The sequence below is a fragment of the Rhinichthys klamathensis genome, unplaced genomic scaffold (genome assembly GCF_029890125.1).
Source record: "Rhinichthys klamathensis goyatoka isolate OS25496 unplaced genomic scaffold, OSU_Roscu_1.1 h1tg000341l_1, whole genome shotgun sequence".
Classification (NCBI taxonomy): domain Eukaryota; kingdom Metazoa; phylum Chordata; class Actinopteri; order Cypriniformes; family Leuciscidae; genus Rhinichthys; species Rhinichthys klamathensis.
The window spans coordinates 171,593-197,783 of NW_026606855.1; the positions used below are offsets into that span (position 1 = coordinate 171,593).

The 26,191-nt window shown below is 41.5% G+C and overlaps 1 protein-coding gene across 1 annotated transcript; it reads right to left on the reverse strand.

The window, feature by feature from the left end:
- Window positions 1-21,231: 21,231 nt before the first annotated feature.
- On the reverse strand, window positions 21,232-24,356 carry LOC130106510 (sialic acid synthase-like). The gene is made up of 6 exons (XM_056272659.1): window positions 24,101-24,356; window positions 23,240-23,455; window positions 23,024-23,123; window positions 22,401-22,555; window positions 21,512-21,778; window positions 21,232-21,425 (listed from the first exon to the last, which is right to left on the reverse strand). The coding sequence occupies exons 1-6, from the start codon at window positions 24,230-24,232 to the stop codon at window positions 21,237-21,239; spliced, it is 1,059 nt and encodes a 352-aa protein (XP_056128634.1). The 5' UTR covers window positions 24,233-24,356; the 3' UTR covers window positions 21,232-21,236.
- Between the last annotated feature and the right edge of the window lie 1,835 nt (window positions 24,357-26,191).

Genomic DNA, 26,191 nt, shown 5'->3' on the forward strand with positions numbered 1-26,191 from the left:
GCTAAAGAGAACAAATATGAAATAAGATAGGCTAATAAAATGAATTTGTTTTTAGCTTAAATAGTGTGGTGTGGTCAGTGTTTTAGGCTATACAAGCTTTCAAATGTTCCATCACTTTTTAACATCCTGGCTGTAGATAAAGCAGGATATTCATTATATGATATTTAGGGCATTACATTTTGTATGCATAGCAATCATTTTCTATGGCTTAACAATGATTGAAATTCCTTTGAAATCACGTTGATCCTTAGTTCAGTTGAAATTTCAACATTGTTTCCATATTCCTGATAATTGAAATAGCATTGAAATTACATTGATCTATGGACAGGATTTCAACGTTGTTTCAGTTTTAAAACAGGGTGCAAAATGATGAATCAACATCAGAGTTCAGAGTTCGATGTAATGACTTAATGTTGACAACGGAATGTTGATTTAACAGTTTCAATTACTGTTTGCTATCTTAGCGTGCCCCTACTAACGTATTTCCGTGTTAAAACAACATTCCTCATTCCAGTTCTTTCATGTTTATTTGATGCTATAGATTAACTAGAAGGAAGAGATGATCGGTTCATGAGCAGCTTTAAGAGGCAGCGATCTGTCACGACACATTAAAGAGCCACAAAACGGTATAGTTCACATTTCTTTAAAAAGGACCACATTTGAAAGTTGAGACTTTGTTTCATATCAAAAGTAACCTGGTCTGTCCTGTCTGTCAGCGCGTCGACAGTGTCCTCTCTGCTGTATATCTCGCGATGTATTTTTCACTGCATGAGAACATTGTGTAGCGTGAGCGGCGTGGCTTGTCGGACATAGCAACAGTAACTAAAGGGGGCGGGTCTTTGTGAACAGTCAATTAGGGGCCGGAAATGTAAAAAACATATTTCAAAATTTCTATTTTAACATTTTTATCATAGGAATTTGGTATAATAATTATTTTTGTTAATTAGTCATTTGCCATTGTATATATTTCTTTGGTTTATATTTGTTCTTAAAGTCCCCATGAATTCAAAATTGACCATACTTACTTTGTTTGCCTAAATTGATCGTTTTGTGGTGAACAATTCATCCATGCAAGTCAATCCACACAAAAAAATTGTTTGGCTTCGTAATCTTTAATCAAAATCTGAAATTTCCCCTCCCCTTTGTGTTGGAGGACCTTGCCTGATGACGTAGGTTTCACGGTTTGGGCGTCTTCTTAACATCCGTAATCACGCCCCTCCAACTGCCAGTAGACAGGCTGAATGAAAACACCTACTTTTCTAGATCCAATCAGGTGCTAGTTGGGGAAAAAGCCACGCCCACCATTTTGCCTCATTTAGTATTCCGTTTCTCTCGGAAATAGCCTACATCACAACACTGGAGAAAAGTCGTTTGCAACTTCCGGTTCACGGGGACTTTGATGTGCATGTTTAGTTTGTAGAGCACACAAATTTTGACGCACAGTGGGAGAACACAAAGCTTTTGACCGTTTATCATAATATAGCTTAAATGGGCTAACAAATATAGTATCTCTACAAATAAGTTGTTGAGAAGACATTGCTGCGCAAGAGGATTATGATATATTAAATCATTTACATAATGAGGCAGAAATGCATACAGAAATGTAAAAACGACAGGCAGAAATAAATAGCATTGAAGAAATAAATAGGGTAAAAAAATACAAAGGAAGAATAAAACAGACAAAAATATTATAACATGCACATAAATAAATACTTAAAAAAATAAGTAATTAATAAATAAAGTTGAAGATTATAACGGACAATAAATAAATAATGTAATTATTACAAAGGTGAATAAATAAAGAAGCTAATTAAAAGAGATATATACATTTATGTCTCACTGTAATTTCTACCTACATTTATTTGTTTATTGTATTTTTTGGGGCAATTAATTGTATGCTTATTTATTTATTGAGCATTTATTTATTTCTGTATTTATTTTTAAATATGGTAGAGTTGGTCCTCCATACATTTGTGCTTTGCAATGAAAATATAAATGAACATGCTGTGGCATTTTTAATAACCTAAAGGGGTCATATAATGGTACATGCACTTTTTCAAGTTGATTGTACTGAAATGTGTGTTGGCAGTGCCTGTACACAACCATCATATAATGATAAAAATCCATCCAGTGTTTTTGTTTTAATCTCCTTATATATTTTCCCCAGTCTCAAATCGAGCCGTTCGACCGTGTGACGTCACACGCTCGGACGCCCCTCCCACGATTGTTGATTGACAGCAGCGTTTCAACACAGACCTGCCCTGAGCGAGCTGTCATCATAGTCCGCCATTGTTGATAGGCTGGAGCAGAATGGCGTCTAAGCGATTGTGGTGTTCTGTTCTTGGGTGTAATAACGAACACAGTCATTTTGATGTTCCTAAATCCGAACCGCTGAAGACACAGTGGCTGAGTTTTGTTCTTGAAGGGAATATTCCCACGAGCAACGTCAATGCTCTCATGTTTGCGCGATTCGCAAATCTTTTCTCACCAGAAATGCCTTATAAACGAGGATCAGTATAAGCTGGTTTTGCTAAGAAGCTGCTCCTGAAAAAAGAATCGGTACCAACTATTCATGTCCCTGCTGCACCTCCAGAGAAGTGAGTGTTAAATTGTGTATTTTATATTAAGCTTTGCAAATCGCTTGCACGCTTCACGATGAATGCAGCTAAGGTTTACACTCAGAATTTTTAATTAAAGTATATTACAAACTTTTCATTTAGACCCTAAAGAATCAAATTAACTTGAATGAAAATGGCATTATATGACCCCTTTAAAGCTGCAGCCCGTAGCTTTTTTGGGGTTAAAAATTATCCAAAATACATATTTGAGAAAATACATAACCAGCCAGTGTTCAAAACTATCTGCTTGCCTTAGCTCGATTCAAAGCGGTAAGCTTGTAATAATGTTTTTAATTCCAGTGGTACTGCTGGATTTCCGCGGGAGATTCGAGCATGTCTTTGCGTCATTATGTCACATCTGCACACACACATCTGTACACACACATCTACACACACACATCTGTACACATAAAGAAGAGTCTCGGCTAGTATAAGATATGTTGCGTGTGAGGATGCTGGAGGTGGAGATTTATAGCCTTTTCTCACAGCACTTGATATAATTAAACTTATCAATTTGATGGCGGATCCAGAAAGGTTCAAATGACGATCACCAGTGACAACAGATTCACCCGCTGTAAAATGCACAAGACTTCGTTCGGACTTCGGAGTGGCTACAGAAAAAAAGAGACTGCAACCGGACCCATGCGAAAACAAGGATACATATCGGAAGGACATTACATGTAGTCACGCAATGCTGACGTTGTTAACATTAACAATTTGAGAACAAAGTATAATTTGCACAGTTTTGCGTGATATGAAAACTTATAAGCGATTGTTAGATTTAATCAGCGCGATTTACTGCAATGTCAGAACCAGAACAAAAGTGGATGTTCTTACTAGTTTATTTGACATTTTCCGGTAAAAATTCTTATGTTGGTCACACTTCCCAAAAGAATAGTCTGTGATTCTGAATGCCAGTATCCACACCGGCGCGGCGACTGACAGCCTTACAGTCTCCTCAAACACTGTGTTCATCCGCGCTGTGCCGTGTCGAGGGTGTCGAAGTACAACTCACGTAAAGTTGATAATTCCGCGAATGACTGCAATTGCAGATTTCGAACAGAGATGGCGACAAAGAGGAAAAACTGCGGACTGCAGCTTTTAAAAAAAAATTTAAACATTATTTTGCGATGTTTAGTGACAACTATAAGCCGTTTGATCGGTTGGCTACTCAAGGAGCATCACCGGTTACGGTATGGATTGAGTTTATGAGGAAGAAAAACCTTTCTTGTGCCTGGCTGTTCTGGCGCTCAGTGATCTGTAGTGTTGACCAGATGGCAACAGGGGAAGTGGCCTGGATGTGAGGGGAGTCCAGAGTTCTTTATTATCTTGGGAATGGGTGAAAGATTTCTCCACCCAGATTTCCCATCGGGTTCAGTTGCTCATGCGAATTCGCCACGTTGACCAACAGGCAGCTGTTTGATGTGAAAATTACTTCTGTGTGAGGTGTGAAACCCTATTAACTTGCAAATGTGCTTATATAAATGAAGGGCCCTTCACCATTAACCTGACAGACCTGTTTCTACTATAAACGGGGCAAAAAACTGCTTCCCAAACTACTAACCGCCGACAGCTATGGGGTTGTGCAAGGAATTATTGAATGAGTTCATTTCATAAATCAGTTGTCAAAAAAATATGTAAAATGACATGCAGCTTACAAAACATTCGAAATTACAGTCACCAGTAAATAATTTGTATATGCGCTAGTGTATACGCACAGAATGAGGGCTTGTCACAGAGTATACAGTTACAGGCGTCATTGTTTCTTATGAATTTCCTGCCAGCACCAGTCTTTACTGTCAAAATGATTGCTTAATATGTTTGAATTTAAAGACACTGAGTCACATGTATTCAAAGATCGCTTGACTCAAGAACAGATTTGACACAAATATCCCTTTGGGGATTTCATGAGTTCACACTTACATATAACTAGAGTGGATAAGATAGATTTAATGAGTATTTGGCGTGCTGTCCGGGGGGTCGGCTCCGAGTTCGGGGTTTGGCCCGAACCCAGAGTACTCCCCCTATGTAAGTGTTTAGGACTGGAAGTGTGGAGAAGGGGCGGTGGAGGGATGCTGGCTGCTAAACTATTAATGGAGTGAGGTGAGCTGAATCTATACACCTCTTATCATTGATTGCTGAGTGCACTCCACTCGTGTTAATTACCTGAACGTGCTTGTTACGATCTTTTAAAGTCTAGGAGATGTTACGCAACATTTGTTTTATTAGTACTGCTGATGGAGGAATACGGTGGGAGAAAACCATGACAGACTCAACTTGAAGAGAAACAAACTGGATTTTATTGTCACAAAGCCGAAGCCACTAGTTCCAGTTTGGATGAAAAATGAGTGTGCTATTTACAATGTTTACAAAATATTACAATAATCAAATAATAGGAAAGAGAACCAAAAAGTGGCGCCAAAGAAAAGAACAGAATATAACAAAAAGCCTTATACTGGAAAAGGTGAAAAGAAAACCGAAATCTTCAGTGCATTCGGCACCTAAATAAACTAACTATTAAACAAAACATACACAGAGTGGCGCTCACTCCTAACCTAGTGTATCTAACACATAAACACTACGGGCATTATGTATACCGCGGCATACTGACCTGTCGTTCTCTTTCCCAGAGAGAGAGTCGAATTACAGGACCCCACAGCGTCACACTGGGATACACATTGAAACTATGATCTCTACAACTAAAACATACTGAATATCAAGGTACATATAAACAAAGCATACAGCACCCAACTCATTCCACTACAAAGAGTCAGTCATCACTATATGAATCTCCAGTCACAGGTTTAGTAACCTCACAACGCTACACGAGCTCATGGCCGCTTCCGAGAGATCGCATAAATGAAAACGCCATCCTTCTGAACCCAGCTGGTCAACTCTGATTGGCTCCCGGGCGCCGCCCCAACGATGAGTGACGTCCCGCTAGGCCAATCACAGCAGCCTGCCAGCCAAGAGTGAGCTAGAAACAGAAACAGATAATGAGCATACACTATCAACACGTGCGAAGTATACCAGCGTGCACAGACTAGTGAAAACAAAACAAACCCCCACGTGGAACGTAACAGTGCTCCTCCCGAACTTTGTTAATAAAACATCATATAGGGGGAGACTGGGTATGGTTGTAAGTAACACTTTTTGCTTTAGCATCTGTAAATAACAAAATTTTTGACCAAGAATGCTCAAACTTATACAAAGCAGCCACATTTGTTTACTACAAAAGCCATTTCAAACCTCTGTAAGAATATCACAGCCCTAATGAATGAGTTAATGTAGCCTAATAAAAACATGTTGTGCCTTTGTTACAATCCCACCACCAGTGTAGGTTGTAATACTTACTGCTTACTTTAGTTGCCAAATGGCTCAATGAGGTATCATAATGTAAGAAGATACACTTTTTAAAGATGTGTTACAACCCATCCCTCTGTCAGCCATGTACTGTATAGCCATATAAGCATAATGGTTTGAAATTAGTTTTAAAAGAAAATAACATACAATCTAACATAGGTTAAATGATTTTAACCGCTAATTTTTAAACAACAAAATATAGTTTTGGTGAAAAAAGTTATATTATCTCGAAATCACTGTTTGTGAATGGTCTGCGTTCTCATTGCATTTACACAGTTTTGACCAGCTGGTGTCACTCACCACCGTGCTGAGTTCCAAGCGATTCGAAACAACTAGTTTCTCCTATGGCTGTTTCCACTACTGTCGTCGATGACAGAGACGCAAAATGGCGCCAGGTGCGTTTTTATTAAAAAAAGGAAAATACATAGTCATTTGCGTCAGTTTAGGCGCGTCTTTTTGCGCGCGAGTCCGCAAAAACAGCAACCTTGTCTCTGTAATTAGAATAACTGGTTTTGTAATGTTGTCAGGTCCAAATTACCACACACTCACTCAAAATTTCCTTGTACAAGTGTTATGTATTTTATATACATTAAGTGAAGAATGACAATCATCCAGTTTTATTTGCCAGAATCCTTGATTAGCGTCCAGGACTGACAATATCTTTGCATTTGTCATGCTGGAGACCACTTCTTCCACTGTCATTAGAGGGTAATGTTCACGCTTTATTGCTTTATTAAGGTTGTCTGGATCCACATAGCCTATATCTTGTTCTGTTTCACCACTGTTACCATGCTGTTCACTCTGTTGGTTCTGTTTGAACCCATATGCTTTCCATGTTGAGTAGCTCTTCAACTATTTTGTCCTACAGAAATTGAACCTTTCTTGGTGGATGAATCACTGGGGTCCGTTTTGATGTGATGCTCAATTGGCAAGCAACCAAGACCCGAAAACAGGTTGTCAAATAAAGTCTTTTAATGGGTCATCTTTAGCCTTTATTTCATTTATTCTTCTCATCATCCCTAATTTTTCACAGGTTGTGCGTCCAAGATAGCCTTCATTGCAGTCAACCATTTAAAATTGGATTTTGTGCTTTTGGTTTCTGGAGGTGAAGGTAAGTTGAACTTGTCGCACTGGTGACATCTTGTGGCCAGAATATGTAGTTAAGTGACAGGTGATTTTTTTCTCTAGTGACTTGAACACATCTGGTATTACATTACATGCAGCCCTTGTCTCTAATTTAAATGTAACGTTCTTGTTGTTCATTTTCAGGCTTTCAGCCCATTTGTCTTCGTCTTCGTAATCGTTTCAGTGTGCACGTTTTTCATTGTTTGGGCTGTTTGCACATCAATGGTTCCAACTAAGAAATCATCTTTGATCCCCTTGTTCTATTGCCTGTATCTTGGTGGAGGCTTGCGTTCTGCACATTTTTCTTCACAGAGTGTTTTCTTTTGTTGCATGTCTTGCAAGTTTGTTTATTACCTGGGCACTACTTTACGGTTTAGTTTTTTGTTCACTTTGCATTATTTTGCCTCCTCTTGTCTTTGTGTTTTTGACACTTCGTATTTTGTTCACATCTATTTCTTCAACTAACATGTTTATCTGATTTGACGTTTTTCTAATGCGAGGTCTGCCTCACGCAACAATCTTCAGGGCCGTGCACAGATATTTTGAGGGGCAGTGGCCCAAACCAAGAAAAGGGCACTATAGAAGGGGGTTGACTGAGACACTATCATCTTAATATAGAGATTGAATAACAAACCTTTTACAATCATATTGTAAATACAATTGTAAGGCTTTAAAGCTGAACTATGTTGTTGTCTAATTCAATTTCTATAATTGTCCACCTTGGAGATGATCCCATTTATAATGAAACCATCATGCTATTAATCATATCAAATAATAAAATATCATATTTATTTGTCACTACTGTAAACTTTTTTTTTGAACTTTTACTTTTATAAATAACTTTGTTTCTGTATTTTAAAAAAAATGTGTTACCATGCGTTTTCTTTCTCAACTGTTAACGTTCACTTAAACATAACTGACTGTGTTGTCTTGTATTTTAAAGCTGCAGTCCGTAGCTTTTTTGGGGTTAAAAATTATCTATAATACATATTTGAGAAAATACATAACCAGCCAGTGTTCAAAACTATCTGCTGGTGGATTTCCGCGGGAGATTCGAGCATGTCTTTGCGTCATTACGTCACATCTGCACACACACATCTGCACACACACATCTCTGTACACATAAAGAAGAGTCTCGGCTAGTATAAGCTATGTTGCGTGTGAGGATGCTGGAGGTGGAGATTTATAGCCTTTTCTCACAGCACTTGATATAATTAAACTTATCAATTTGATGGCGGATCCAGAAAGGTTCAAATGACAATCACCAGTGACAACAGATTCACCCGCTGTAAAACGCACAAGACTTCGTTCGGACTTCGGAGTGGCTACAGAAAAAAAGAGACTGCAACCGGACCCATGCGAAAACAAGGATACATATCGGAAGGACATTACATGTAGTCACGCAATGCTGACGTTGTTAAAGGGGTCATATAATGCTATTTTTGTACAAGCTAATATGATTCTTTAGGGTCTAAATTAAAAGTTTGATTAATTAAAACTTTAATTAAAAATTCTCATTAGTATTGTAAGAAAACACGTATTTTACCTGGTCAAAAGCAGCTCTGTTTTCAGCACGCCGTTTCAGTGCATATGCCTTTAAATGATCATGAGCTTTGCTCACCCCGCCTCTCTGTTCTGTGTGTACACAGTGTGTAACACAATAACACAATAACCATAACGCGTTGTTCAGTATAAACGTGGGATTATTAATTATATGGAGAACATCATGCATAGAAAACATGCCGTAATACCCTTAGTGTAAACCTTAGACGCATTCATTGTGAAGCGTGCAGCTAGCGATTTGCAAAGATTAATATAAATATTAATATAAAGTTTAATAAAACGTTACACTCACTTCAGTTGTTCTAGAGGTTCAGCAGGAACACTAATAGCTGGTACCGATCCTTTTTTCATGAGCAGCTTCTTAGCAAATCCAGCTTTATACTGACCCTCGTTTATAAAGCAGTCTGATGAGAAATGATTTGCGCAAACATGAGAGCATTGACGTTGCTCGTGGGGAATATTCCCTTCGAAAACAAACTCAGCCACTGCGTCTTCAGCGGTTCGGATTTAGGAACATTAAAATGACTGTGTTCGTTATTACACCCAAGAACAGAACACCACAATCGCTTAGACGCCATTCTGCTCATAGACAGTGCTCCAGCATATTAACAATGACCGCGCCGGTCCGCGCAGACTATGATTGACAGCTGGCTCACGAGCGAGGGCGGGTCTGTGTTGAAACGCTCCTGTCAATCAACAATCGTGGGAGGGGCTTCCGAGCGTGTGACGTCACAAGGTCGAACGGCTTGATTTGAGACTGGGGAAAATATATAAGGAGATTAAAACAAAAACACTGGATGGATTTTTATCATTTTATGATGGTTGTGTACAGGCACTGCCAACACACATTTCAGTACAATCAACTTGTAAAAGTGCATGTACCATTATATGACCCCTTTAACATTAATCTGTGATTCTGAATGACGGTATCCACAGAGTCTATGATCCACACCGGCATGGTGACTGACAGCTGCACATTCTCCTCAAACGTGTTCATCCGCGCTGTGCCATGTCGAGGGTGTCGAAGTACAAATCATGTAAAGTTGATAATTCCAAAAATAACTGCAATTGCAGATTTCGAACAGAGATGGCGACAAAGAGGAAAAACTGCGGACTGCAACTTAAAATAAACCAATAATAGTATAAACTTTGCTAAAGTGATTGTTTTGAACAAGCATTAACTTAGACATTACTAAAAACATTATTTTAGCTGAAGAATTTTTTAAAGGGCACCTATTATTTAAAATGTTCCTAATATTGTTTTGGGAGTCCCCAACAACAGTTTTACATGCATGCAATGACAAAAAACACTTTTATTGTCTTATAATATGCACTTATTTGTACCGGATTTGCTCACAGACTCCCAAATGATTCGTTCAACGACTAATTTTTTCAAACCCCTCCTTTGCGTGACGCTAATCTGCGGTGATTGGTCAGATGACCCAATCAGTTATTGTTTGCGTTAGCCCAACACATTAACATATTGATAAAGCATTGCAGCACTACAAGGTATTGCTCTATTCTTTATGACAACTCCAATAACAATGACATACATTTCACATATTTAAAAAAAAATGGACATTGGAGATAGAAGCTGCGCTGAGCGTAACTTAGTTACACAACACACACAAATAACTTACTTATTGACCATGCTACAAAACACATAAAAGCTACAATTATTAATAATACTCACAGGTTGTGATTCGGAGGAGGAAGCTGATCCAAATAAAATTGGTACTGAACCTTCCTTCAGTATCAACCGGCTCGCGAATCCACACTTGAAAGCATTTATGTTTGTAAAGCAATCGTCATTAAAATGACGTGAACACAGCACAAGATTCGGCCTGTACTTGTGTGGTAACTTATAGTCGTAAATATAAACTCCAGCCATTGATTCTTTACATGCTCGTCCCTGGGCAGTGAAAAAAGGTCGCTTTTGATTCGCACTTCAGAACACAGCGTCTTGTTGTCGATATGATGTTTTCAAGTTGTTTGCCCTGGTGGTGTCTGCGCGCGCAATGAGTGAGTGGGCGCGGCCAATTTGATAATTTTTCGTCTTGAAAATGAACAAAAAGGAAAATGACTCATTGGAAAAACGATTTATTAATTGACTCTTGAGAGTCACTTTTGAGAGACTAACTTTACGGCGAACTTTCATATTTAACCCTCTATGGTACGGTGTTGCCTCCAGGCAACATAGTCTATTTTAGCTTTTTTAAAATAAAAATTAATACAATTTTATTGGTCAATGCTCTCTAAGGGGAGGGGAACTCAAATACTAACCAATGAAAGTGCAAAAGAGTGGACACGTGACCCACAGGGGTCCATTGTGTTCCCTCTTTCAGCACATGTGCACATGTCACATGGCTCCATATTTTCTCCACTGAAAAGGGCATTTTTCACAAATTTCTGTCCAGATAATCAACTACAAAAAATCTTAGTCACCTTCATTGGTAAGTAAAGAAATATTTTCAAAAACATTACAGGTCCTTCTAAAAAAATTAGCATATTGTGATAAAGTTCATTATTTTCCATAATGTAATGATAAAAATTAAACTTTCATATATTTTAGATTCATTGCACACCAACTGAAATATTTCAGGTCTTTTATTGTTTTAATACTGATGACTTTGGCATACAGCTCATGAAAACCCAAAATTCCTGTCTCAAAAAATTAGCATATCATGAAAAGGGTCTCTAAACTAGCTATTAACCTAATCATCTGAATTAACTTTACTCTAAACACCTGCAAAAGATTCCTGAGGCTTTTAAAAACTCCCAGCCTGTTTCATTACTCAAAACCGCAATCATGGGTAAGACTGCCGACCTGACTGCTGTCCAGAAGGCCATCATTGACACCCTCAAGCAAGAGGGTAATACAGAAAGAAATTTCTGAACAAATAGGCTGTTCCCAGAGTGCTGTATCAAGGCACCTCAGTGGGAAGTCTGAGGGAAGGAAAAAGTGTGGCAAAAAACGCTGCACAACGAGAAGAGATGACCGGACCCTGAGGAAGATTGTGGAGAAGGACCGATTCCAGACCTTGGGGGACCTGCGGAAGCAGTGGACTGAGTCTGGAGTAGAAACATCCAGAGCCACCGTGCACAGGCGTGTGCAGGAAATGGGCTACAGGTGCCGCATTCCCCAGGTCAAGCCACTTTTGAACCAGAAACAGCGGCAGAAGCGCCTGACCTGGGCTACAGAGAAGCAGCACTGGACTGTTGCTCAGTTTTGCATGTCATTCGGAAATCAAGGTGCCAGAGTCTGGAGGAAGACTGGGGAGAAGGAAATGCCAAAATGCCTGAAGTCCAGTCTCAAGTACCCACAGTCAGTGATGGTCTCTGGGGTGCCATGTCAGCTGCTGGTGTTGGTCCACTGTGTTTTATCAAGGGCAGGGTCAATCCAGCTAGCTATCAGGAGATTTTGGAGCACTTCATGCTTCCATCTGCTGAAAAGCTTTATGGAGATGAAGATTTCATTTTTCAGCACGCCCTGGCACCTGCTCACAGTGCCAAAACCACTGGTAAATGGTTTACTGACCATGGTATTACTGTGCTCAATTGGCCTGCCAACTCTCCTGACCTGAACCCCATAGAGAATCTGTGGGATATTGTGAAGAGAAAGTTGAGAGACGCAAGACCTAACACTCTGGATGAGCTTAAGGCCGCTATCGAAGCATCCTGGGCCTCCATAACACCTCAGCAGTGCCACAGGCTGATTGCCTCCATGCCACGCCGCATTGAAGCAGTCATTTCTGCAAAAGGATTCCCGACCAAGTATTGACTATTGAGTGCATAACTGAACATAATTATTTGAAGGTTGACTTTTTTTTGTATTAAAAACACTTATTTTATTGGTCGGATGAAATATGCTAATTTTTTGAGACAGGAATTTTGGGTTTTCATGAGCTGTATGCCAAAATCATCAGTATTAAAACAATAAAAGACCTGAAATATTTCAGTTGGTGTGCAATGAATCTAAAATATATGAAAGTTTAATTTTTATCATTACATTATGGAAAATAATGAACTTTATCACAATATGCTAATTTTTTGAGAATGTATCAAATGTATCATAGGAAATTACATAAAACTGCATGTTGCCTCGAGGCAACATTGTACCTTAATGGAATCACATAAGGCCATACCAGGCATACTAGGTTTGAACACAAGTATATTTTATTTGTAAGGAAAAGAGTTTGAATTATCTAAATATATCTGCATTTTTACAATCTGAAAACTCAGCTTGGTTCGACAGGACATTTGGCCAATATAGGGGGCAATCGGACAAATAGTTGGTTCGTGGGATGGGGGGATGGCTAGTGAGTGCTCAGCGGGGGTCGATGGGACATTTGGCCTCTATGGGTAATCGGACAAATAGTGGGTTTGTGGGATGGGATCGTGGGTTGGGACCGGTCAGGGGGGTCGACGGGACATTCGGCCACTATAGTGGGTATCGGACAAATTGTGGGACGGGGGCGTGGCTAGTGAGTGGTCAGCGGGGGTCGACGGGACATTTGACCACTATGGGTATGTCACGGGGACTTGTACAGGCCCCCCTGTTTATATACCACCTCGAGGAGTTTACCCAGGGGCACCACAGACGGACAACAAGGTAAGTAACAAAAGTTCAATTTTATTGAATTAAAATCCTATTTACTAAAACACTTAGTGGAGGAATTCCAACTAGATTCCCCTCTGTGAAGCAAGGGTGGGGAGGACTTGATGCCACAGTCGCGACCCAACGGGTAACGAAACAGGGAAGTCGGTGCAATCGTTCATCTTCCGTGAGGACTGGTAAGTAGCCTTTTAGGCAACGGTAAGGAGGAGAAGGGGTGTCCCACAATGGGTCTTCCTCGGAGCAGGCGATGGTACGGAGTGGGACGGTTAGTGCTACGAGGTCTCCGCAATTCCTTCCTAGAGGCGGTCGATGATGGGTATGGTGGTTCCTCTGCCGACCAGCCAGTGGTCAATACCTGCAGCAACGACAGCACGGGATTCTCACAGCAATTCCTCCTCCGAACAGACAGCGACAGACTGTGGTAAGGACCTTCGTACAGCAGCTTAACGTCAGAGCAGGCCAGCGGCTCCTCCTCAGAACAAACAGCGACAGGCGGTGATAAGGACTTTCACACAACAGCTTAACGTCAGAGCAGGCTGGGGAACAGACAGCAGACAATGGAACAGGCGGTGGTAAGACACTTCCGTACGGCAGCTTAACTTCAGAACAGGCGATGGAGCGGACAGTAGGTACGATAGAGGAACAGATAGTAGTAAAAAGATCTTCACCCAGCGGCTCCTCCTCAGAACGGACAGCGACAGACTGTGGTAAGGACTTTCATACAGCAGCTTAACGTCGGAACAGGCTGGAGAACAGACAGCAGAAAAATGGCACAGACTGTGGTAAGACACTTTTGTACAGCAGCTTAACTTCAGAGCAGGCCAGCGGCTCCTCCTCAGAACAGACAGCGACAGGCGGTGGCAAGGACTTTCATACAGCAGCTTAACGTCAGAGCAGGCTGCAGCAACGACAGCACGAGATTCTCACAGCAATTCCTCCTCCGAACAGACAGTGACAGACTGTGGTAAGGACCTTCGTACAGCAGCTTAACGTCAGAGCAGGCCAGCGGCTCCTCCTCAGAACAGACAGCGACAGGCGGTGATAAGGACTTTCATACAGCAGCTTAACGTCAGAGCAGGCTGGGGAACAGACAGCAGACAATGGAACAGACTGTGGTAAGACACTTTTGTACAGCAGCTTAACTTCAGAGCAGGCCAGCGGCTCCTCCTCAGAACAGACAGCGACAGGCGGTGGTAAGGACTTTCATACAGCAACTTAACGTCAGAGCAGGCTGGGGAACAGACAGCAGACAATGGAACAGACTGTGGTAAGACACTTCCGTACGGCAGCTTAACTTCAGAACAGGCGATGGAGCGGACAGTAGGTACGATAGAGGAACAGATAGTAGTAAAAAGATCTTCACCCAGCGGCTCCTCCTCAGAACGGACAGCGACAGACTGTGGTAAGGACTTTCATACAGCAGCTTAACGTCGGAACAGGCTGGAGAACAGACAGCAGAAAAATGGCACAGACTGTGGTAAGACACTTTTGTACAGCAGCTTAACTTCAGAGCAGGCCAGCGGCTCCTCCTCAGAACAGACAGCGACAGGCGGTGGCAAGGACTTTCATACAGCAGCTTAACGTCAGAGCAGGCTGCAGCAACGACAGCACGAGATTCTCACAGCAATTCCTCCTCCGAACAGACAGTGACAGACTGTGGTAAGGACCTTCGTACAGCAGCTTAACGTCAGAGCAGGCCAGCGGCTCCTCCTCAGAACAGACAGCGACAGGCGGTGATAAGGACTTTCATACAGCAGCTTAACGTCAGAGCAGGCTGGGGAACAGACAGCAGACAATGGAACAGACTGTGGTAAGACACTTTTGTACAGCAGCTTAACTTCAGAGCAGGCCAGCGGCTCCTCCTCAGAACAGACAGCGACAGGCGGTGGTAAGGACTTTCATACAGCAACTTAACGTCAGAGCAGGCTGGGGAACAGACAGCAGACAATGGAACAGACTGTGGTAAGACACTTCCGTACGGCAGCTTAACTTCAGAACAGGCGATGGAGCGGACAGTAGGTACGATAGAGGAACATATAGTAGTAAAAGATCTTCACCCAGCGGCTCCTCCTCAGAACGGACAGCGACAGGCGGTGGTAAGGACTTTCATACAGCAGCTTAACGTCAGAGCAGGCTGGAGAACAGAGAGCAGATAATGGAACAGACGTTGGTCGGGGATCCTCACCCAGCCGCTTCTCTTCGGAGCAGACAGCGACAGACACTGGAACAGACTGTGGTAAGACACTTTCATGCAGCAGCTTGACTTCAGAGCAGGCAGTAGAGCAGACAGCAGATAGGATGGAGAAACAGATAATGGTAAACAAATCTTCACCCAGCAGCTTCTCTTTGAAACAGCCACAACGGTGGTGCGGTCTTTCTTACAGCAGCTTAACTTCAGAGCAGGCAGTGGAACAGACAAAAGATAGGATAGAGAAACAATTAATGGTAAACCAGCGGCTTCTCTTCTGAGCAAACAGCAACAACTGGGATGGGGTCTTTCATACAGCAGCTTAACTTCAGAGCAGGCAGTGGAACAGACAGCAGATGAGTTAGACAATCAGATAATGGTAAACAAATCTTCACCCCGCAGCTTCTCTTCGGAACACACAGCAACAAACTGTGGTATGGTCTTTCATACAGCAGCTTAACTTCAGAGCAGGCGATGGAGCAGACAGCAGATAGGATAGAGAAACAATTAATGGGAACAAATCTTCACTCAACAGCTTCCCTTCGGAACAGACAGCAACAGTCGATGACAATAAATCCTTACAGTAGTTCCTACACAACACAAGCTGAATCAACAATGGTTAGATGGGCTCTCCAGCTCCAACCTCGCAGACTTGCCCACTGGGGCTAACGGGTGGGAGCATAATTATACACCCACACTTGTGCACGCAATAAGTCACTTCAAAGAGTCACACGTGTTCACTTCACACTAAGCACTGCAGTACACATCAACTCAGAGTGAATAAGGCTCCCACTCGCGGTCCCGGCCAGCGTCCTCTCCCATTGATGGATCTAATATACAGCACAGTGAAGATTACGATGCTGCTTGGACGATGTGGATGCTCAGCCCTTCTTTAATCCTTGTCACTCTTACGTTATGAATCCATTCTTCCAGTCTCCCGAAGCGCCGAGCATAAAGGGCTGCCTTCTCACGTTAATCCTTCCCGTTCTGTTCCTCCTTCTCCTACACGCCAGAATGGCCTTTTTATAATCCCTGTAAAGGATTCGTGTCCCAATCGCCGTTAGCCTTCCTCCTCTCGCACAGCTGACGCTCGTCTCTTCATTTAGAAGTTACGCCCGGACGCAATACATGGGGAAAACCCCGGAACCAGCCTGGTGTCGCACCAAATCCGCTCCCACTAGGGAACATTTCCGGGAACAATAGTTCCGCTTGGTTCGTCACCCGGTGACAGGTAATCGGACAAATAGTGGGTTCGTGGGACGGGGGCGTGGCTAGTGAGTGGTCAGCGGGGGTCGACGGGACATTTGGCCACTATAGTGGGTAATCGGACAAATAGTGGGATGGGGGCGTGGCTAGTGAGTGGTCAGCAGGGGTCGACGGGACATTTGGCCACTATGGGTAATCGGACAAATAGTGGGTTTGTGGGATGGGATCGTGGCTTGGGACCGGTCAGGGGGTCGACGGGACATTTGGCCACTATAGTGGGTAATCGGACAAATAGTGGGTTCGTGGGACGGGGGGTTGCTAGTGAGTGGTCAGCGGGGGTCGACGATACATTTGGCCACTATGGGTAATCGGACAAATAGTGGGTTCGTGGGACGGGGGCGTGGCTAGTGAGTTGTCAGCGGGGGTCGACAGGACATTTGGCCACTATGGGTAATCGGACAAATAGTGGGTTCGTGGGACGGGGGCTTGGCTAGTGAGTGGTCAGCGGGGGTCGACGGGACATTTGGCCACTATAATGGGTAATCGGACAAATAGTGGGTTCGTGGGACGGGGGCGTGGCTAGTGAGTGGTCAGCGGGGGTCGACAGGACATTTGGCCACTATAGTGAGTAATCAGACAAATAGTGGGTTCGTGGGACGGGGCGTGGCTAGTGAGTGGTCACCAGGGGTCGACGGGACATTTGGCCACTATTGGTAATCGGACAAATAGTGGGTTTGTGGGATGGGAGCGTGGCTTGGGACCGGTCAGGGTGGTCGGCGGGACATTTGGCCACTATAGTGAGTAATCGGACAAATAGTGGGTTCATGGGACGGGGGCGTGTGGCTTGTGAGTGGTCAGCGGGGGTCGACGGGATATTTGGCCACTATGGGTTATCTGACAAATATTGGGTTCGTGGGATGGGGGCGTGTGGCTTGTGAGTGGTCAGCGGGGGTTGACGGGATATTTGGCCACTATGAACCCCCGCATCTGACAAATAGTGGGTTTGTGGGATGGGGGCGTGGCTTGGGCCTGGTCAGAGGGGTCGACAGGACATTTGGCCACTATAGTGGGTAATCGGACAAATAGTGGGTTCGTGGGACGGGGGCGTGTGGCTTGTGAGTGGTCAGCGTGGGTTGACGGGACATTTGGCCACTATAGCGGGCAATCGGACAAATAGTGGGTTTGTGGGATGGGGGCGTGGCTTGTGAGTGGTCGGGGGGGGGGGGGTCAACAGGACATTTGGCCACTATAGTGGGCAATTGGACAAATAGTGGGTGAGTGGGACAGGGGCGTGTGGCGCCACACAGGATGAAGGCGGCGCTGCTTCTGAGGTTCTCGGATTTTGGGGTGCTCCCGTCGGGCCCCTGGGGGGGTCAGTCCCCCCTGACCTCACACGGGTCATTAGGTCGGCCGGGGAGGTCTTCCACATGTTTGATCTTGCTGTTGTTGAGGCCTGGCCTTCATATTACGATAAGGTTATGGTGATTGTTAATGCTTTACCTTGAAACAACACCGATTGTAATATTTTGATATGATATCTTAATATGATGGTTTGTAGTACTTGCGTTCCACGATGGTACAATGTTGCCTGAGGGCAACAGCTGGATAATAAATGTTACTTTTTATAAAATATGAAATGTGTAATTCATTAAAAACTTGATAAATCTGTTTGTTCAAGTGTTTAGTTAAAGAAATTGATGTTTTCAATAAATTTATAATTTTTTTCTTCATGAAAATGTCAAATGTTTCAATTTGTCCATTGTGGTACAATGTTGCCTTGAGGCAACAAACTTTTAATTAATAAATAAATAAAAAAATAATGATAATGTTTATTGATATTGTTATAGTGTCCAATTTTAAGCAGGAAAAACATAACAAATATTTTTTTCTTCACTGATATCATATTGCGTACCATAGAGGGATACAACTTTGCAGGAAGTTTTTGTTCACTTAGATCTATGTTACACACTTCATGAAAGGTCATTTTCAAAATTCCATAATAGGTGCCCTTTAAACAAAAAAATAATAATTCTCACACAAAATCTGTTGGCACGTCGCCGTAGTTATTCTATTCATGCTTAGTTCCATGTATATAGTTTATCTATTTAGGCAAATAGAGGTTACAAAAAGTATTAACAGTAAAAAAAAGGTGATGGTAGAAATTACAGTTCCTTTAATTTGTTACATACTAATATAATGCGTTTTTTAATATAATAACAACGTTATAATATTTAATGAAATAAGTAGAAATACAATAAATATGTAATATAGTGCACATATCTAACAAAATACTCCTCTCAATAGTTATTTTTTCTAGCCAACGTGCTATATGGTCATTAAATGGATTTCCTAAGGTAAATGTAACGTTATGTGCACATAAAACTTAAAAGTTACTTGTAACTAAACAACCAAGAGAAATATATGTCAACCTCAAATGTACATCCTTGGATCTGTACATCCGCATCAGGGGAATAACAGTATAGCCTAATCTTGTTCACGGTAGAGAAAGATGCATAGGCTACACATGAAAAGTAACCGTGAAGACACTGAATTTAACATAAAACAGCCTTCATAATAATCACAAATACACTTACATTGCTGTAAATGAGTTTTTATGAATGAATGGCTTGCTCTAACTGTTGCTCTGGTCTTCAACAACACGCGCTTGCACCCCCTGCTGGTGAGGTCACTAACAGCAGATGGAGAGTTTGCTCGGTAAACTACTGTTCCTGGATGCCAACGTTGAATTCACTGTCGAATCTGAACCACTGAATTTGTGGAAGCGAATTTGCAAAGCGAAATAAAATGGACCGAAAATTGCCTGTTGAATATTATAGGTTGTATTTTTAAACAGTTTGAATATTTTGGAAGTGAAATATGAAAGGTGAATATGGATTATTGAATTTTTAATAATGAAAATGTGTTTGAAATATTCACAGTTTATTCACAGCTTAAAGGCACACTGTGGAACTTTTCAACCTTTATAATATATTACCAAAACCCATTGAGATGGTACATCGACTTACAATAGGTTGAATGACACGTCTGCCGTAGCCTGAAGGTGTCTGTATCGCTTTTCCTAGCACTATGTAACTTCGGGTTCGGGTAGGAACCCGAGCACAAAAAGAACTACAAAATTCGACCGCTTTACGGCATACGTCACTTCCCCCACCACTTCCTCAGATTCTGACGTGAGTGCTCAACTCGCGTTTGATTGCCGTCTGTATGTTTTCGTCATGGCCGAACCAACAGCTACAAGGAAGAAGGCAAAGGTTTTGTCAGAGGACACTAAAAAAAAGAAAAAGGCATAGTGACAAATGAAAAGCCAGGACGAGGATCGCCATTGGTCCAGCGTTCGCTCGCTGGCGTGAGCTACAGGAGGAGGATGGGTGCCCGACCGATGCTAACGCTTGCCTGCACACAAATGCCGTTTCCAAGGTGACACAGATAAATCATATAAGCAGTGTGGTATTTTCTGGTATTCCGGCCACAGCCGATGGTGTTATGAGTGTAATAAAATGCCCACAGCCCATTGTTCATTTCTACACACAAACACAGCCCGCCACAGTGCAGGGCTCGAACAAATAAAATCGACTCATGTCAAATGTACATTAAATGTAGTGAACGTTCCCACGACTCAGTGCCCACAAACACTACACACAACATGTCCCACGGTTTCTGTAAAACGAAACCAACACACGTAAGTTACAGTCAGCTCAGGCCGACGGTGTTTTTAGTGCAGTAAATGTGCCCGGCCCGCCGTCCCGCGCCCACATTCACTCACAGACATGTTAGCACTAAGCCGCTCGCTCTCTCTCAGCAGACTGCTATAAGGGAATCGAGCGCGGCCAGGCTGCCCGCCTCAAACACTGCAAGCACACACAATCTAAAGACACGGGAAGCTGACCCACTGTCTATGGGCGGACCGGTTGACTGTTTGTTGACTTTTGCGACAGTGCTGCGGAGCTTGTGGCCTCTAGGGACGCTAGACGTGAAAGTTACAGGTCGAGCGCCACTAGTGGCCAAAAGTTCCGCAGTGTGCCTTTAAATGTTCAAACATGCTGAATTACAGGCCATAAAAATGTGCATGGTGATTAGAACCTGTAGAGGGCGCGTTTAATTCTATAGGTGAAATTACCAAGGTGGCGTAGTCGGAAAGTAATATCAACTTGATTATTGCAATCTGTTCTTTGAGCACGGGTATCATTAGTGCTCCGCCCCGTCCTATAACCCTCGCTTTGCCACGCTAAACTCAAAAGTTGGCAGCCCTGTATCATTGAATAAACAATTATAAAAAAAAAACATCTTGCTTTTGGGAAACGTAGCTTGAGAGACCAATAAGTTGAGCTGAAATCAATTGAGAGACATTTTATTGGACAAAGTGTTTGTTCACAACAATGACAAAAGCAATAGTGTGTGAGACAGTTTACAACATAGCCTAGAGCATGACAGGACATTCGGCATTTGCAAAATCAATACAAGATGTCATATTTACATTAATTTCTGATGTCAAAACAATAAGACTGCAATAAAAAAATTGCATAGATAGATATCATCAGCCTTTTATCATGGCATCAGTAATGGTGGCATCTTCCTCCAGGTCCACAGTGATTTTCTTGCCAACCAGTTTGAAGATGTTCTCTGGTCTCATGCCGTGCGGTTCGGCCACTTTTACTGTCAGCATGTCGAGAGTTAATATCTCACCCTTCTTCAATGGTTTCCGGGCCACCACTGACTTACCCAACTGCAAGAAAGAACATAACCATTGATTGAATGACGTTTGATCATTTTTTGGTTTTATAATCTGTCAGAATGAGCGTTTTATCTGACCTTGCTGTGACAGGAGGCTTCACAGGGCAGCATCTGTTTGACCGGAGAACCCATCGCCATCTCAACCGTCCTGATGGCTTTCACCAGCTCCGCAAGCTCCGCCGGCTCCAGTGATGCTGCGTGGTCACTGCCTTTCCAGCTCTTATCCAGGGACACATGACGCTCCAGGACCTTTGCCCCGAGTGCCACAGCGGCCACAGACACATGGATGCCCGCCTCGTGTCCGGAGTAGCCGATGGGAATGTCCGGAAACTCCTTCTGGAACTCCTGTGTAGGAAAAGGGTAACAGACGGACTTCACACTACTCACTAAAAATCTTGTTGTAGAACGAGTGTAAACTCCAGAACAGTGTTTTTTTTTTTTTTTTGATGAAAATTTTCTCTAAATTTAGTCAATATCTCATATTAATTCATTTCAGTCAATAATTCTCTGACTGAAATGGCATCTAACTTTATTATATCACAATAACAATTTAGATGAGAAATGCAAAATTAACCAAATGTTCAAACACTTTATATATGATTCTATCATATATATCTCAAAAATATCCTGACATAACATTACAATTATTTTTTTGCCAAAATTAAACAAAATATAACAATGAATGAACCAGTTTTGTTTTAGTGTCAGTGATATAGCCTACTATTGTTTTTTTTTAAAGATTTTGAATTAGTTTTTTAAATATATATTTTAACAAAACAAACAATTAAATTATACAATTAAAACAAACAATTTAGTCAACTCAATGTTAAAAATTAAATAATTGAATGAATCGTCATCATGCACATTTGTCTTGCCTTCTATCCATGGTGAAATAAAAAAAACCCTTGGTTAATGAATATTTTCTACAGTAATTTATGAAGATGAGAATAAGTGATTTGTGTCTTACAGGGATCAGGCTGAGGTTGACGTGCTCTAATGGCAGCGGATAAGCGCTTGTACACTGCAGGAGCGTGAAATTGGGATTGTGCTTCTTTACGGTTTGGTAAACACAGCGCATGGTCTCCATAGACTGCATCCCACTAGAAATCACCATGGGGCGACCTACACAAATACACCAAAACATCAGCTTCAAGACATGGCTGCTTCTGGGAGAAAATCAGGTCAAAGTTTTAGTCATTATCACATTACACACATTACAAATTATCTGTAGACTCAAAGCCAGCAACATGAAACTCCAGAAAATCCACACCAGGATTTCTAGGTTTCATTGGCTCTGCTCTCTGGCCAATCAGCACTGTCAATACATAATTTCTCAGGCACTCCAGAATAACTGACTTCAAGCGCACAAAAGAAGCTTCTCAGATTCAGTTATCGGTTGGGCTTGTACTTTTCTCATGTGTACTCACTGTCTGAAATTTTGTAAATAGAGGAACATTGTGACCTTGGCAGTGAATCTGACAAACCTCCGTCAAAGCAGAACGAGTTTTCAGCAACAACACTTTTGAGATTATGTAACAACAGCTTCTGGACTTTTCATTTGAAATGGGTGTCAACGTCAGTGAGTTTTACCTTTTTTGGCGGTTTTCTCCAGGTAAGGGATATTGTTGGTGTCAGCTGAGGCAACTTTAAAAAACGGCACATTGATTTCATGAAGAAATTCTACAGCCATCTGATTGGGGTAGGGAGAGGAAAAGTTATGAAATGCATTTCAGTATACTGGGTTTAAAATGTGTATATTCTCTTGATATATATAATAAACAGTGAGACCCTCTTTCATGTGTTCACCTCATCCATCCCTGATGCAGTAAAGAAGATGCCAACTTCATTGGCGAACTGTTGCAGCTCTCTGTACTGCTGGTGACTGAACTCCAGATGGTGTTTATGGGCCCCGTAGGTCGGGCCCCAGGCGTGAGGGGACGTATAGGCACGCTCCAGAGCGAGCTTGGTGAATCTGTGTTCGATCTCGCTCTTTTGAAACTTGGCACAATCAGCTCCACAGTCCTGTGTGAAGTTAAAGTAGGAAGTAGAAGTGGATTTGTTGACAACAAAAATGAGTTTCACTATATAAGAAATCTAAAAGTTAATTTAATGTGATTTTTAAATTATTAAATTATTATTAAAGCTCTATTACAGAAACGTACACTCTTCGTTATTGACCCAATATTTGAAAAAATATATATTTCTGGAGTGAAATTACCATGGTTACTAAACAGATGGGGTTTTGGCCCGGTTCGCACAGAACACGTTTTTGCAGTTAAAAAATGCTGCAAATGGTCAAACACGTCCGTCGTGTTTAAATTATACAACAAAGGGAAAGTAGCTCAGTGGAATGGAAAACGTGTTCTGTGTGAATGGCCCTCGGGATGTTTCCAGGTCAATTCTTCTGTTTATATATATATATATATATAAGTAATTAATAAAGAAAAAAAATTAACTTTTTTTCTCTATTTTCTCAAATTCTAATTAATTTGTCATTTTTTTTCTATATGCAAACTGTGGTTTTGTGGTTTCCCTGCTCTTGCTAACGTTGATATCTATATAGGCTATCTCACTTCCCCCTCCCCCATCCCCCCACCCCCATGAAAAGAACTGACATCAACACAGTGTCAGACTTCACATCTGATAAAGCAGTACTTTATACTTTACCTTGGCCATTCGGATCATTTGTTTGGCGATTTCTAAGTCTCCCTGATGGTTCTGTCCAATCTCAGCAATGATAAAACAGGGGTTGGAGCCCCCGATTTTTCTTCCAGGACAAAGTTCAAACTCCGCAGACATTTTATAAACGAATTGTTTAACAGATTTATGATTAAGAGGCTGGAGATGTGATCACTAGCGTTCTGGCATCAAGCAAAGGGGCCGGAAAGAAGGTCACGCTGCCATTTAAAGACGTTCATGTGCTCCACCCTAACCATTGCCAGCCCCCAACCATCCGCATATCTCAAATATATGTTTATACATTTATATAGATGTTAAACCGGGTTAAGAAGCCAAGAATTAATTCAGATGTCGTTGAATTTTGAACACGTAAGGCCATTATGTATTTAGCAGCAAAAGCCAGCAAACTATTTAGCAGTGCCACGTACACCAGCACCTTTACAGGCCCACAGGTGACTTCAGGACAAAAACGTATTTGACAAAGTGCAATAAAAAATGTGCCCTAGTAAATTTATTGCTTAACAATGGCCATTGTATCAGATTAGATCAGAGTATATGAGAAGAAATTAGAAATGAAAGAATGATTAGAAACCTTCCAGTAAAAAGTCAAAGGGTTAGTCAGGGCTTGCCGCTTACTTAAGTTTTTTCCCAAGGAGCACATGTGCTCGTAAGTTGAAAAATTTAGGAGCACATTAAAAACTTTAGGGCTGCGATGCAAATGCAATGGATTTTTCAAATGTGTTTAAGAGGATATGAAGAGACATTATTAGAAGAATACAAAAATGTGTTTAAATATTGCTGCTTCAAACTGTTTTCAATAATCATATAATTATTTAGTCCTATACTTTAAACTGTAAATAGGCATGTGACTTTTTCTGTAAACTTTAAACGTGTAAATAGTTTAAAGTTAAACTGTAAATAGGCATGTGACAATCTTCATTTAATGATAATTGCTGAAGCCACTAAAGTAGAACCCATGAAGTGACGTTGCAACTCAGAATCTGTCACTTTTCTCACTCTTAAAACAAATGTGTTGAAAACAATACAACATGTCGAGTGTGCTCAGGGACAACACATATTGTGTTAAAATACAACACAGAATATGTGTTGTGAAAACACACAGACAAATGTGTTACTTTAGTTAACACATTAATGTGTCTTTTTTGTATACATCTAACACAACTGTGTGTTATAGATCTATTTTATTATAAAACATTATTGAAAAAGCTAGATCAGAATACAATATGTACAGTTATCATGAAATCACACTCAAGCATTGAATACGGTTCACATGCTGTGTTTATTTAGCATTTTTTCTGGTTTTAACATGGTACTGTAAAAAATACTGTTGATAAAAAAATAAGCATTTCAAAACATGAATCATATAAAACACTTTAAATAACAACAGATCAAATATTATAAAACTCATATGTTAGATGCTGTAAAATACAATGTCAAATAGAACAAAGTCTGAAACTATTTTCAAAATAAGACCAAACTTTCTCAGCTTGTTCTAAAATATAAGTAATCTTTTCTTGTAAATGACCAGCCCGTTCTCATCCCAAGGCGTCATACATGTGACGCTTTTGACATTTCGTCGAAATCTTCCGCACATGGCATCCTTTAGCGTCAATATGAGACGCAGATCCCAAGGCATCACAACCGTAACCCGACACCAGACCTAAACCTACCCATAACAGTGCGTGTTATATTGACGCTAAAGGATGCCATGTGCGTAAGATTTCGACGAAATGTCATATGGCGTCACCTATATGACGCCAAAGGATGAGAATGTGTTTGAAATGACCTAAGGAACGATCTAGGATTTCCTTTGTGCAGGTTATACTTTTTTGGACATCAGTATAAGTTACATTAGCAGAAGCATACATGCGGGCAGCAAAAGTAGCAGCATAGTCCGCTAGATTTAAACTGCTCTGATGAACTTCCTCTGTTTCAGACATTTCAACATTCTCTCCTAGATTATTTGTTCTGCTTTCATCAATTTGACAGAATACATCTGTTTTTTTAGTGTGAATGAAATGATTACCCGACGGTTCGGCCCGACGGTGGAATAGCGGC